This window comes from Drosophila albomicans, chromosome 2L (assembly GCF_009650485.2).
Source record: "Drosophila albomicans strain 15112-1751.03 chromosome 2L, ASM965048v2, whole genome shotgun sequence".
NCBI classification, from domain to species: domain Eukaryota; kingdom Metazoa; phylum Arthropoda; class Insecta; order Diptera; family Drosophilidae; genus Drosophila; species Drosophila albomicans.
Window position 1 is genome coordinate 1 of NC_047628.2, and position 14,272 is coordinate 14,272.

At 47.1% G+C, this 14,272-nt stretch overlaps 1 protein-coding gene across 1 annotated transcript; it reads right to left on the reverse strand.

The window, feature by feature from the left end:
* Window positions 1–4,720: 4,720 nt before the first annotated feature.
* Window positions 4,721–6,545, reverse strand: LOC127565052 (uncharacterized). The gene is made up of 2 exons (XM_052002061.1): window positions 6,452–6,545; window positions 4,721–5,508 (listed from the first exon to the last, which is right to left on the reverse strand). The coding sequence occupies exons 1-2, from the start codon at window positions 6,543–6,545 to the stop codon at window positions 4,721–4,723; spliced, it is 882 nt and encodes a 293-aa protein (XP_051858021.1).
* Between the last annotated feature and the right edge of the window lie 7,727 nt (window positions 6,546–14,272).

The following is a 14,272-nucleotide window of genomic DNA, read 5'->3' on the forward strand; positions in this document are numbered from 1 at the left end:
CTAAACAAATGGTTCCAGTTTACTATTTAGGTATTGAAATAGAGGAACCAGATGCTAAATTTCAATTTATTGCAACCAAAGAAGGTCTTAAGATTTATAAATGTAATATAATTGATATATCATACGATTAAATAAATAAACAAATTTATATACCTCAACTTAAGTTTTTGTGTGTTCTCCACCCAGACCTCCGCTCAAATCCAGACCTACGCCCAACCCTCCACAACAGCCCCCCGCCGCCAGCACACAAACACGCGCACACGCGCCACTCGCGACTTTGCGGGGTTAAACACACACACACACACACACACAAGAAAAAATGAACTGATTAAAAGTAGTATTACACATTTAAATGTAATATTACTATAGTATTACTCATGATCTTGCCCGGCGTAATGACGTTGCGATTGCTAGAAAATCAACTGACTAAAACTACTATTACTATAGTATTACTCATTTAAATGTAGTATTACTATACTATTACTATAGTAGTACTCACAATCTTTTGACCGGCGAAATGACCGACGTAGTAAAGCCGTAGTAACCTTGAACTGATAACATTACTCATGCTCATGACCGGCGTAGTAACCTTGAACGCGTAGTAAACTTGAACTGATAACAGATTAGTCACGGTTTCGAGAGCTGATTTTTTTTTTTGATGAGTCACGATTTTGAGCTCAAAATGTGCCCCCGGAAGCCCCATGATTTTTTGATGAATCATCATTTAGAGCAGAAAAAGTGGCCTGGAACTCCCATATCCTACCTACTTTCGCATCTGGCCAGCCCATGGCTTATAACCACGTCAGCGAGGAGGAATCAGAGGAGGAAGAGACCTACGAGGCGGACGAAGCTTACGAGGAGGAAGAGAGCAGCGAGGCAGAGGAGCCTCGGTCTCCACCCGGCGCCTGGTCACCCCGGCCTGGACAACGTCGCGACCCACGGCAAGGACGCGGACGAACCAATTTACGTCCATCAGGTGGGCCGTTCCGTGACGTACGAGCCGGCCATCCGACCGTTTGCGGGTAACGCGCGTTGACCGGGCCGTGGTCGACGTCATCCTCCCTTCAGGGGAAACCCCCACCACATACTTCGACCTACCAGAGCAATGGAATTACCATGGACCAGCCATTGTCGACCGCCCAGTCCATCGTTTCCGCCGGCAGTACGCCAGGATTCCCCCCCACAAACGAAGAGGCAGACGCCCTCTCAGACCTGCTGGAAGCTCTGGGGCAAGCTATGGTGTCAATGGAGGAGCGCGAGGACAATGAACTAATGTCAGAGGTAGCCCGCGGAAGCGAGTTGGTGGAGGCTCCCATAAGCTGGACAGTGGAAACACCCCACCGTCAACTACCCCGGGGCCTAGTTGAGGAGGTCCGTTGTAGTGAGGGACGAGGTACGCAAACCCGTTTTACTCACACTTATCTGCATACCACCTATCAGGTGAATCGAGCAAAAACAGGACGTATCCGGGAGTGTGACGCACCATACTGCCCCCTCAAATAAATCTACAACAAAAACATATACCAGAGCTTTCTTTTCTCTCAGCCAACTCGAAAAAAACATACGGTCACTCAAGAAAAGCCAGCTGTGCCGAGTTAACAGCGCATGAGCAAACGTATGCAGAGCCAATCGAGTTAACAGCGCATGTGCAGCGCAAATAGCGCCAATCGAGTTAACAGCGCATGTGCAACACAAACAGAGCCAATCGAGTTAACAGCGCATGCTCAACGCAAGTAGTGCCAATCGAGTTAACAGCGCATGTGTAAATTTAGGCAAAAGAAAAACAAAGCGAGTTAGCAGAACCAAGACCTTGACCTACATAAAAGCGAGAGTAGGAGGGCAACCTCTCTCTCTCCTGATTTAGAATCTAGTCGTGCGTAGACCTTTACTCGCGAGTGCTAAGAGAAGTGAAGTATTCTTGTACCAAAACTACATGTGCACATAACAACTACAAATTCACCACGCAGCCAAGGCATTCTCTGCAGGTATGTTCAAGCTTGATGCTTGGTACTCGCTTTATTCATTGATTTATCCCCGCAGCGCTAGTTACCCCGGCGTTGTGACGGTTCGTTACACGGGCTAAACGACAAGGTGTTTCTACAAAAAAAAAAAAAAAAATTTCGGCACATTAAGCACATCCGCACATTTTTAAATTAAATACTATTAACTTTTCGAACAACAAATTATAAATTATTTTAAACAAGTTTTTCTTTTAATTCATGTTCATTTCACGTTATATCTTTTGAATATCTTTCTAATTTTCGATACTTATTATTGTTATTGCTTTAAACAAATATAAATTTCTTTTCTTTTTTTACAATTTATCTAATAAAATGATTTTTAAGATTCGCAAACTATTTTTTTGTTGTTTTGTATGTAGCACTCTTGTTTTCATATTTTTACAATTTCATTTTTTTTTTCATCGCACTTTTACTAATTGTTTTAATTTATTATATTTGCGATTGTATGAGAACTTGATTTTATAGATGTTAGCGCTTTTAATTTGATTCAATTAATCTAAACTTTGATTTGTGTTGCAATTGTTTTTAATTTGTTTGCAGACACAAGCGCTAATAGGTTTAACTTTAACTTTTAATTTTGTTGCGTACTTTCACATTTTTTTATTCTTTGTGTACAACAGAACTGCACTTTCGTTTTCGTTTGTTTTTAATTTTAAATTTGTTTTAAAATTTTAAATTTTTCTTTTGGTGCGAAAGCGCTACACTTTTTATCGATTGTTTAATTTTTTTTCAAAGACTTGTAAATTAGATTGCAAAGCTTTTTTTTTTATATAAATTATATGATTTGATTCAAATCATTTTTTTTTCTCACATCACTTTTAAACGAATGAAGATTGGAATCCTTAGAGATTCCACTGAGAGGTTGATACGTTGGTGGAGATTAGAGTTGGCGCCTAAAGGCGCTCCGTTGGCCAGGCGGTAGCCTGTAGAGGCGCTTCGCTGGCCACAAAGTGTCCGGAAGAGGAGCTCCGCTGGCCGAAAGACCAGTGAGGGTGCTGCGCTGGCCGAAAGGGCCGGTGAGGGTGCTTCACTGACCGAAAAGAGCCTGCAAGGGTGATCCGCTGGCCGAAAGGGTCTGCAGGGGTGCTCCGCTGCCCGAAACTAACCAGTGGTTCTTTAAAGCACTTCAAAAGGCCAAGAAACAAGGTCTAAAAAAAAAGGTAGACACAAGCCTGCAAAAATAACTATTGTCAAAATCGAAGCCTATAGCCGAGTTAATTAAACTTTTCTCTTACCAATGAAAAGAAATGGCAATGGAAAAATATCCACTAGAGCTTTATGCCCTCAGATTTAAAATTTTTTACAATTATGCGTCTCTGTAAAACCGGAACCGGCTTAAGATAAGTTGGCCGCGCTCAAGCTGGTGCACCTGGCGCAAACGTTAAATCTGAGCTTTCCAATGCAACCGATGTACAACTGCAACTTTACAACACTACTTAAAGATCAGCTTAACAGCAGCTTAAGCTAAACTTTTAAAAAGCATGCACTTTTAGTCACTGAATACAACAAAACGTGTCGTTGCTTAAATGTAGCATGCTTTTAGGCCCTGAGTAAAACAAAACATAATTTGTCGTAAATCTAGCATACTTTTAGGAACTATCTGCAACAAGATCAACCTTGGCTTAAACCTAGCAAACTTTTAGGCCGAATTCAATGCCTGTTGCTGTAGGCGCCGTTACAGGAACCACCCACTATGGAAATGCCAGCGCTTTCTCAGGCTGACAGCTGAGAAACGATTGAGAGCAGTACTGATTAACAAGTACTGCTCTAACTGTTTGGCCCACAAACATTACGGGCAATCTTGCTGCAGCGCGGAAAGCTGCAGGGTGTCAGAAGGACCACCACACGCTTCTGCACTTCAAGGAGGCACGCAGCGCTCGCCCCAGTCGTCAGCGACGACGCGACGACCAACCGGAACCGACTCGGTCTTCAACTCCAGCACGGCCACGTTCCCGCTCGCCATCCCCCCATCGGATAGGATAAGGCTGTGAACATCCTCCCGACGGCCAACATCCTGATCGACACCGGGTGTAAAACCTTCGAGATGCGAGCCTTCGACCCGTGGACCGCGACCAGCCGTATCAGCGCTGCAAGTTGAACGCACCCTCCTCCGACCTGTCGAAGGTGAGAATTCGGAGCAGTTCCGCAGCATTACGCTTGCCGACGAACGCTGGTTCCAGCCATCGATGGTGTTCCTGGTGCTCGGTACTGATGTGTATCCTCAATGGCCAATGGCCCAGAACGCCACATTGGGTTGGATTCTGTCCGGTCCATGTGGACAATAAAACCGTTTGCAACTTACTATATTGCAAGGGGGGAGAATGTTGATGCCAGATGATGGCCGTTGTGACCACTCAAAACAGCTGACAGTGTGGTCGCGATCGATTGATATCGATAGTGACGCGCAGTCACACTGATCTAGTTTCTCTCCATGTTGGTCACCCTGCCCACTTTTAGTGCTTTTTCTACATATCATGTGTTTTACTTTTTTTATTGTGCGCACTACAAGTGTTTTTTCCTACAAGTTTTAAATAATTAATAAATGTGTTACACAAAGTGCAATACTCAGTGAGAGTGTTTTGTATTCTACTTATCAACACTCCCCTACAAACAATCACCATGTCACCAATTAGGAGGTCACGTGAGGGTGACTGCCACTTATTCCGCTTATGCAACTCCTTCAAATACTCATTCTTCTATCAAACACAGAAACGCTGATGGAGAGCCTTGAGCCGTTGCCAGCGATTGCGGATAGATTCCACATCTTCCCTGGATTCTGGCTCCGCTATGGAGAATAGCGGACCCCCGATCAGTAAATGACCGGGACTGAGGGCCACCAAGTCGCGTACATCCTCTGACATGGGAGACAGAGGCCGTGATTTGAGGCACGCTTCAATCTTCGCCAGGAGGGTTGAGAGTTCCTCGTACATTACGGAGGAAAACGTTTTGTAGAAATGCGTCTTGAAACTCTTGAGGCCTGCTTCCCACAGACCCCCATGTGAGGGGCACCAGGTGGGTTGAAATGATATGCAAGATCTTGATGACTGTGTTTTGGTGAGGACCAGATTGCCGGTGCTCTCCACAAGATCTTTGGACATGATTGAGGAGGCTCCGACGAACTTTTTCCCGTTGTCAACCGGGAACCGGGGAAAAGCTTCCAAGAACTTCTCCGTTGTCAGATCCGTGGTCGCCTCATGATGGATTGCCTTGGTGCTGAAGCACACGAAGACACATACATAACCCTTCGTAATCTTGCAGCCCCGTTCGACGTAGCTCTTGACGTCGAAGGGACCGTCGAAGTCTACTACGGTGTTAGTAAATGGTCTCGAAAATGTCGATCGAGCAATTGGAAGGTCGCCCATCAGCTGCGACTGCAGCCGTCGATGTATCACACAGGTCTTGCATGCTCCAATTACTGTCTTCACTAAACTCCTTAGCTTGGGAGTCCAGTACTTAGTTCGGACCAGCCGCATCACCAATTGGTTGCCTCCATGGAGGGAAAACACGCAGTTGAACATAAGTATTATGGGATGCCGTTCATCGTACGATAAGGAGGTGGACGCTCTTACCCGTCCATAGGAACGCAGGACCCCTTACTTGTCAAGGAACGTATTCAAGCTCAGAATATCACTTGACCCGTATAAGCGATTATGGCTCCGGAGGAAACACACTCTTTCGTGTATACCCGATTCTGATCCTGTACTATCAGCTTCTCCGGAGCTTCTGAAAGCTCATGAGAGCTGAGCCTCTCTGGAAGCGAGTCTTTGGGATGGCGGCAACGCTGGGCAAACCTCCGCACATACGCAAATACCCTGATGTGGATTCCGACACAGGGCCAGTCATGATCCAACCGAAAATTGTCTCTTGACGAAGGAGGGTCCCACAAACGTTAGGATGAGAGCCGCCGAGAAGAATGGGCGGGAGGATATCAGTTCCTAGTAGCACATCAATCTCCGAACTCTCAAAGAACTTGGGGTCTGCCAACTGGATGCTTGGCAGATTATCGAGGAGTGTTTGTGGGACTGTGCATGAGGGCAGATTCCCCGCTTACTGGGGAAGGACGTACGCCGACGAGTAAAGCAGTTGTGCGCACTTGTGCACTCGGCCAAGATATGGCCTCGTGCGAAACAATTCAAACACAACTTTTGTTGCTTAATGTAGTTGACGCTATCTGAAGAAAGCGAGGGCACAAGCGAATCGGATGATTCTACTGGGAACACAATTCGCAGAACTGGGTTTTCGAAGTCACCCTACTCTCAAAGGAGTTGACCTGCTTGGTCAAAGGAGGCTTTGAATAAGTTCCGGAAGGTGGGCCAGCGAGTGTAATCGCCTCCGAAAACTTCGGTGTCGCACGGAGGTAAGCGACACGGCTTGTGGTTGTACGGGTGTAAAGGGAGTGAGCGCCTGGGATGCGTTGGCTATTTGCTCACCTAACTGAGCTGCATACTGCTCGTAGACAGCATAGCAGTAGTCGTATCTGACCTGAATAGTAGGGAGCTCTTCTGTGGTCATCTCCTCAGACATGACGCAAGAGCAAGCCTCATACTCTTTCTCGACCTTTTCCCACAACGGACTTGGCACGTATATAGGGAAGAGCTATCAGCCGAAGGAAGCTTTGTTTTAGGATCGGACGGAGGCTGAGTAACTAAGGGGACCTCCCTTTTCGATGACGAATGAATCGGCGATGTGCTGGATGTACGAAGAGCCGACTCCTTCTTGGATCTATGTAAAGGGGAGCTGATAGAGGTTCTAGCGGCGCTAGTAGAGGGCATGGACAGTCGAGCTTTACTTTTGTCGGGTTTGTCCCATAACATGCTACGCAAAGTGGATGAAAAACTAACATGGTTTTTACAGTCGGACTAGAATACGGAAGAAAATCAAGAAAATATATCAAACAAATACCAAATGGAAATTGGTTTCTTTTGCCTGAAATTGACCCAGTTAGTGAAAATGATACGGAAAGAGCGTAGCAAACAAAAAAATAAAAATTAAAAAATAACAATAAATACTGGAAAAAATACTAAATGCAGTGCTGTGGTATGGGTACGGAAGTAGCTAAGCGAACACAGACCAAGAACGCAAAAGGAAGGGGGCGGGGAAATAGGAAAAAATAGGAAAAAACGTTCGTCAAAAAACAATAAAAAAACAAACAGCAATCGTACAAAAAAATACCAGAGAGCACAAAGCTGGAAACAAAAAATGTATATATTGATATTTGGAAAAGACCGACAATAGTTTTCAATGGTTTTTAATTGCTGTTGAATCAGAAAAAAATAAAATAAAATAAAAATATTATGTGTGTATGTATGTGTGTGTGTTTTTTTTTTTTTTTTATTCGTAGTGTAGGTCAGCGAGAAGCAAGGTGTAAAAAAGTGAAAGTTTGAATTATACAAAGAGAAGAAAATGAAACTGTAGAAAACAGAGTTAGTGAAGCCGGGGTCTTGTGGGACGGCCGCGAAGCAATGCTTCAAAAGGGCATCGGCGCCGCTTACTCCCTCGTTCTTTGTCTAGACTTCGCAGCCATTCTTTCATCGATCATGGCCGTTGCCACAAATTCACTGAACAGTGTCCAGTTTGCGGACGATACCAGCATCAGTGGTACCGTCATACTTGCGCCAATTACGTCCTCAGCTCTTGCCTGAGAGTAGCGTATCTGCTGCACTGAAAAATGACGTGCTCGGCATCCTCCACAGCACTCGGAAAACATGCGGGGCACTCTTCAGCTGTGTCATGTCCAACCCGAAACAAGTAGCTCCTGAAGCACCCGTGACCACTAATGGCCTGGGTCGGGTTCATCTGACGTGTCTCCTTGTCGTCCATTCTTTTATGCACGAATTGACCCGGTGAGTCCACCGTCCTTTGGACGACTCGTTCCACCGGGACTGCTACCTGTCGAGAGCCGTCGTGCTCTCTGTTTGGCCATTTTTTCTCGGCGCTGGTTGAGGAGGTATGCCGGCAATGGCAAATGGGTAATTCTCTGGTAAATGTCGCGTGCGAACACCTTTACAGTGACAAAAAAAAACATAAACTAGAACAATTTTAAAATTAAGTGAAGGTTTTTCTTAAAGCTTTGGATTAGCACTATTTTTACAGCTAAGATTGATTTTAATAACTTATTCTGTTTTACGATAAAAATATATAAATTCGTTCATTTTTTGGTTTTGCGTACGAATTTGTTAATTTTTGCAATTATCAGAACAGAAAACAAAACAAAAAAAATCCAAAACCATTCTTAGCTCTAATTAAAGTACTAATCTAGAGCTATAAAAATAACCTTTACTTATTTTTAAAATTGTTTCAGAATATGTTTTTTTTTGTAACTGAAAAGCTGGTCGCACGCGACATCCCACAGAGAATTACCCATATGCAGTCTCATCGGAAACAGTCCTGAATCCGCTTATGATTCTAATGGCGCTCAGCGGAAATGTTGACGTCAAGCCGCCGATGTAGGAGCTTTTCAATACGGCGATTGCCCAGATAGGAGCAGCATAGAGGGCTATGGACCTTGTCACACTTGATAGTAATGCTCGACGACTCTGTTTGGGACATCAGACGAGATAACGCCCTGTTGGTGACTGCAGCCTTGCAGCTAACCTCCTGAAAATGTTCTCTAAAACAAAGCCTTGAGTCGATCATCACTCCCAGATACTTGAGTGATCGCTTGGAGGCAATCTGAGTAGCTCCGTCCTTTACAATCGCCGTTTCAATCTTTTCCCTGCTATTAATGAGCACCGCTTTTGTTTTCTGGGGTGCCAACTCCAGTCCAACGGAGAGCAGCCAGGCCATAAAGCATTCAATATCTTGGTTGCAATTTGTTTCGGCATCCTCCAGCTCTTTAGCGACAACAAGGAGCACAATGTCATCGGCGAAACCAATTATGTTTGGTCCTGTCGGCAGATCCAGTCGAAGGATTCCGTCGTACATCGCGTTCCACAATAGCAAGCCAAGCACAGAGCCCTGAGGTATACCTCCCGTCACAATATACTCTTCCGTTCGAGCGCTGGTATCATACTTAAGTACTCTTGACGAGAAGTAGCTTCTGATAATCTTTAAAAGCTGCCGTGTGACCTTGAAAAAGTCTAGCGCCCGTAAGATGCAGCTCCAGCGGGCCGAGTTGAAGGCATTCCTGATGTCCAATGTTACCATCAGACAATACTTCTTCTGGCCTTCTTTTCCAGCGAGTACCAGCAATTGCATTGGAAGCAATATCTACTACCTTATCGATGTTGTCGACTGTTGACCTGGCCTTCCGTGACAGTTTGAACCATCTGCTCTGCGCTGCCTGAAACTTCCAACACTCTCAGTGAGCTACAAAGCGCTCGACGTTTAGTTTGCTGGCTGAGAAAGTCCTCCAACGAGTTGCGGAAGAGATGCACCTGTGGCTCCGAGTTCCAATTTTGCAGTATATGGCCAGATGGTCACTCCCTGTATAGAAGTCACTAACTCCCCCCACTCGGCTGTATTAGTGAGTGAACTGCTGCAGAATGTCAAGTCAACAATTGAGCCGGTGCCGGCTGAATGTCCATTGCGAGCCTTGATTGAGAAGAACCAGATCCAGTGAAGCAAAAGCTTCGACCACTAATCGCCCTCGACTGCCCAAGCGTTGAAATCGCCTGTGACGAATACCGGTCAGTGGCCTCTCGCGTCCGCAGCTAGTTTATCCAAGATGCCAAACTGGGGTGGGTTTCTGCCAGAGGACCTGAGCCGCTGCACAGTGGTTAAGGTTCAACTGCATAACCTTCATAGGCGTAGGCTGGTCGTATGCTCTTGACTTGGCACAGCTTAGCCGGCATGCCAACTTGCTCTACCATCGCTTTAATCACCTCCTCTTTACTTACCAGTTCATCCATGCACGATGCACAGTCTCTCCCATACACTCAGCATGTGTTTAATTGACCTCTTCTCGCTGGCTGGGCCAGCAACAGACACGGTGCGTGTGACCATATCAGGCACAGCAACCGAGTTTGCTGACTCGCTACTGTCACCCGTTTGGTTATGGCATGCTACTCCTACACTACCACACGGGAACTTCGGCCTAACTGGTGTACACCAAGCGCCCTCTCCAAGTCATTTCGAAGTGACTCATACAACTTGCAGACGAACATAGTATGCTCCGCATCTTCCTGTGTGTCACACTCCGAACAGTCGCCAGAAGCTTCGTGACCAAAGCGGTGCAGGTAACTTCTGAAGCATCTGTGGCCGCTTAGCACGTGCGTCAAGTGGAAGTTGACTTGGCCGTGCTTCCTATCAGACCATTCGCCGATGTTCGGGATAAGCCGATGCGTCCAGTGGCCTTTTGGAGACCTATCCCATCGTCGCTGCCACCTCTCTAGGCATTCTTGTCGTCCTGCATTGCGAACAGAACGTGTTTCTGCGTTGCTGTTGTACCGGGATCGCAGCTGCCGATAAGTAGCAGCTCGTTCTCTAGACATTTCCACAAACATTGGTACTCCAGCGATGACAAAAGCTGCGTCATCAGAAATTGTGCGAAATCCATTAATGATGCGGATGGCACTCTTTCTCCAGCCCTTGGCAGTAGCTCCTGGTGTCCAGTGCTCGTACCCATACTGGTGCCGCAATCAAAGTTCGTCGCAATTGTTTTGGTCCTCCCGTATTCGCCATGAGCATTGAGAGAAGCCGGTTCATGCCTGCTGCTTTATTGCTCGTCGCTTCCAGGTGCTCTCGAAAGCTGAGCCTCGTATCGATCCACACTCCCAGATACTTAATCGCTCTCTTGGACGTAATAAAGGTGCATCCTACAGTAATCTTCGCAACTTCGACTCTTTTTCGGCTGCTGATCAACACGGCTGCAGTTTTGTGCGGCGCAAGTGCCAGCCCAACTGAAACAAGCCACTGCTGGATGGGCGCGATTGCTTGGTTGCACACACTCTCGGCCTGCATCAGCTCCTTCCTTACGACAAGAATAGCGATGTCGTCTGCGAAACTAATCATGTGTGTGCCCGGTGGGAGGGTTAGTCTCAGGATGCCATCATACATGGCATTCCACAGAAGAGGGCCCAAGATCGAACCTTGTGGGACACCTGCCGTCACGGCGTACTCCTCTGTTCCAGCACTTTTGTCGTACAATAGCCGCCTGCAGGATAGGTAGCTACGCACAATTTCCAGGAGATATCTCGGCACTTGGAACGCTGCCAGAGCCTTAAGAATGCAGTCCCAACATGCAGAGTTAAAGGCATTCTTGATATCCAGCGTGACCATCAAGCAATACTCCTTGGCCCCTCCAATCCACCTGCTGCCAGCTATGGCGTGTGAGGCGATCTCCACGACTCTAGTCGCTGCGTCGACTGTCGATCTGGCCTTGCGAAAGCCAAATTGGTTTGGTGATAGGTCACCTCCTGCGGCAATAGCACGCTCCAGCCAGGGTCCATATCATCTTCTCCAACATTTTTCCCGCATTGTCAATGAGGCAGATTCTTGCCTGGGTTGGGGAGCAGAACCAGTCGCTGTGATTTCTAAATATTTGGAAAAACAGCCTCCTGTAGACACTTGTTGAACATGTCGACGAAGATTTCCGGCCTCAGAGCAAAGCTCGATGGAGCATTTGCGTTTGCTCTCCTTGATGACGTGCTTCAGAGCTTTTCGCTTCTCCTTGTATTCACGCTGTCACAATGTGAAGGACGATCTAACTCGCGATCGCTGGTAACATCTTCTCACGCGGTTGCATTTCCGCCTGGCGGTGGCGATTTCCTCATTCCACCAGCACACTGGCAGATGATGGTGGGTGGATGCGGGGCATAGTATCTTTACTTTCCTGCGCTATCGAATGCAATGCTGTCATAGCCATCTGCTCGGCACATCTTACCGCTTCCATAATCTGCATGCGAGCGCTGAAGCGCAGCCCATCCATTTTGTCCGCATTGATGTTAACCCATCTTGATGGCGCGCCTGCATTGCTGGGGCGCCGCTCGCCAACTACGCACAGAATGGCGCGGTGATCGCTCGCTGTGTAGGCCAGATCAACTATGGACCCAACACCAGCTCTACTAAAACTCTGCTGCGTGCCCTCGTTCAGAAGGATTAGGTCCAGCATTTGGAATGTCTCCGTCACCATAGATCTTCTCGCATTAGTGCAGGGACTGCCCCATTCCATTGCCCATGCATTGAAGTCGCCGCCGACAATTAATGGGGAGCGGCCTATAGCATCAGCTGCGAGTTCATCCAGAATGCGCCCATACTCATCCAAAGAAAGACTGGGGGCCAGATACACGCTATAAATCCATGTACCGCCAATTTTTGCTCGCACAAATCTACGTGCAGCATGCTCGTGTCCAAATTGCAACGGTGATTTGCCACACAACCAGATTGCTGCCTTGCCAGTAGTAACCGCTTCCCAGAGTGAGCCTGTTACCGCCCTGTAGGGTTCACTTAAAATAGCTACGTCAGCGCTATTGTCTCGAACTGCTTGCTGAAGAAGGTCATGCGCAGCTGCACAGTGGTTTAGATTTAGCTGGACTACTTGCATGAGTGTGCTTTCCTTGCGCTCTTTGCTGCCAATGGGCAATTGCGGCTACCTGCCTGGTGGTTTAGCTATTTGCGCGGCAGAGGTAGCAATTCGCTGCGTTGGTGCACGTTGCGACTTTGTGACCAAGTACTCCACATTTTATACAGCAGTTACTCCTGTCAGCAGTTACTCCTGTCCTGGGCTATATGCCCAATCTCTAGGCATTTAAAGCACCTCGTCCTCTGCTCTTGCTCCACATTTCTGCAGTTTTCCTAACTCAAGGATTTTTGGAGCCCATAGCGGTGGCACCTGGAGAATTGCCAACTGTGTGCCTGCGTATGCCGCTCTCAGGCTCTTCAACTGACACAAGTTGCTAGGTACGCCCGCTTGCGCATGCAGTGCTGCCAACACCTCTGTCGAGTAAGTTCATCCAAATCACGAATTGCAATTTTCGTACGTTGAGTTATGCTGCGAACCTCTGCGCAATCTCCCAGTACATTCTTTATTGCATCCTTCAGTTTGGATGTACTGTCCAGCCCAGAGCCGCGACAGAAAATCTCCCTTGGCAGTTCTTCGCGCAATGATCACACTATCAGCGACATTTTGTAGTTTCCCATCCTGCCGTCTGGTAACCATTGAGAGCACCTCGCTGTAACTCATCTCTCCTTTCGCACTGACCACCAGTGCGTCTGGACGTGGCTAAAAGGTCCTCTTCTTCTCGGTACTCCTCGACTCCACAGTAGTCACCTCGCCTGGCGCGTGAATTACAGTTTTATTGCGATTAAGTGGAGTTTTTCTCGGCTCCGCCTCGCTATCTCTCTGTCTCTTGGGCGTTGCCGACAGTTTACTCCCGATTGCCGCCGACGGCAGCAAAGGGGACGCCTTTGCCAATGCGCCGGTGGCTGTGGCTGTGGCATGGATTCCACTTGCCTCGAGACACATCTCTGTTGCGGCTCGATGCAGTATCTGCTTTCTTATTAGCTTGCTCCTCATTTTTTCATTAATGTACCTCTGCGAGGCAAACTGCTCCAAAAGGCCATCCAGCTCCGTACCCATACGCTCCAACATATCTTTGAGCGACCTCTTCTCATTTCCACTGCCAGTAGCAGACAAAATACCTTTGTCCACCTCCGTCGCCGCTACCGAGTTTAGTGACTCATTGCTGGTGCCCACTTGTATGAGACTCGTCGCATTTGCGTTGTCGCACGGTGACCTAGGCCTCGTCGGCAATGTACGCTGCATCTTCTCCTAACCGGCAGTGCGTTTAAGATAGATTTAAGAGCAACGTATGCCACAAACGGTTTCGCATAGGATCCAAAAAACGCTCACCCTTCAAGCTTATTTCAGCTCCAAAAAGTATGCAGTATTGGATGCTTGCTGCCAGTTGATGAGAGTGGGGTCCTCGTAACCGGCTGATCTTGCACTTGTTCGAGTTAGCACTCTTATTGCAAACTATTAGAATAGTTGGGCAACAACAATTTCCCGCGCCGCCGTCAGACCGCCAGTGCTCCGAATAGAAACACAGCTCACGCACACGTCCAGCACAGATGCCCCGAACGTCCTTAAGTATCAGACGCTTAAGCGAATCTTGAACTCACTCAAGACTGCTTTTTTCCAGTGTTTCAGCGTTCTATATCCTGCACGATCGAATGGAGCGCCTTGAAAAACTGTGTGTGTATGTCTGTGTATGTTTGAACACTGGCTGGAGTAAAGCCCATATACAGACAATTGAGCTGAGAGTTGCTCTTATAGTAATCACACAGAATATATCACTTGAAAAAAAAAATTG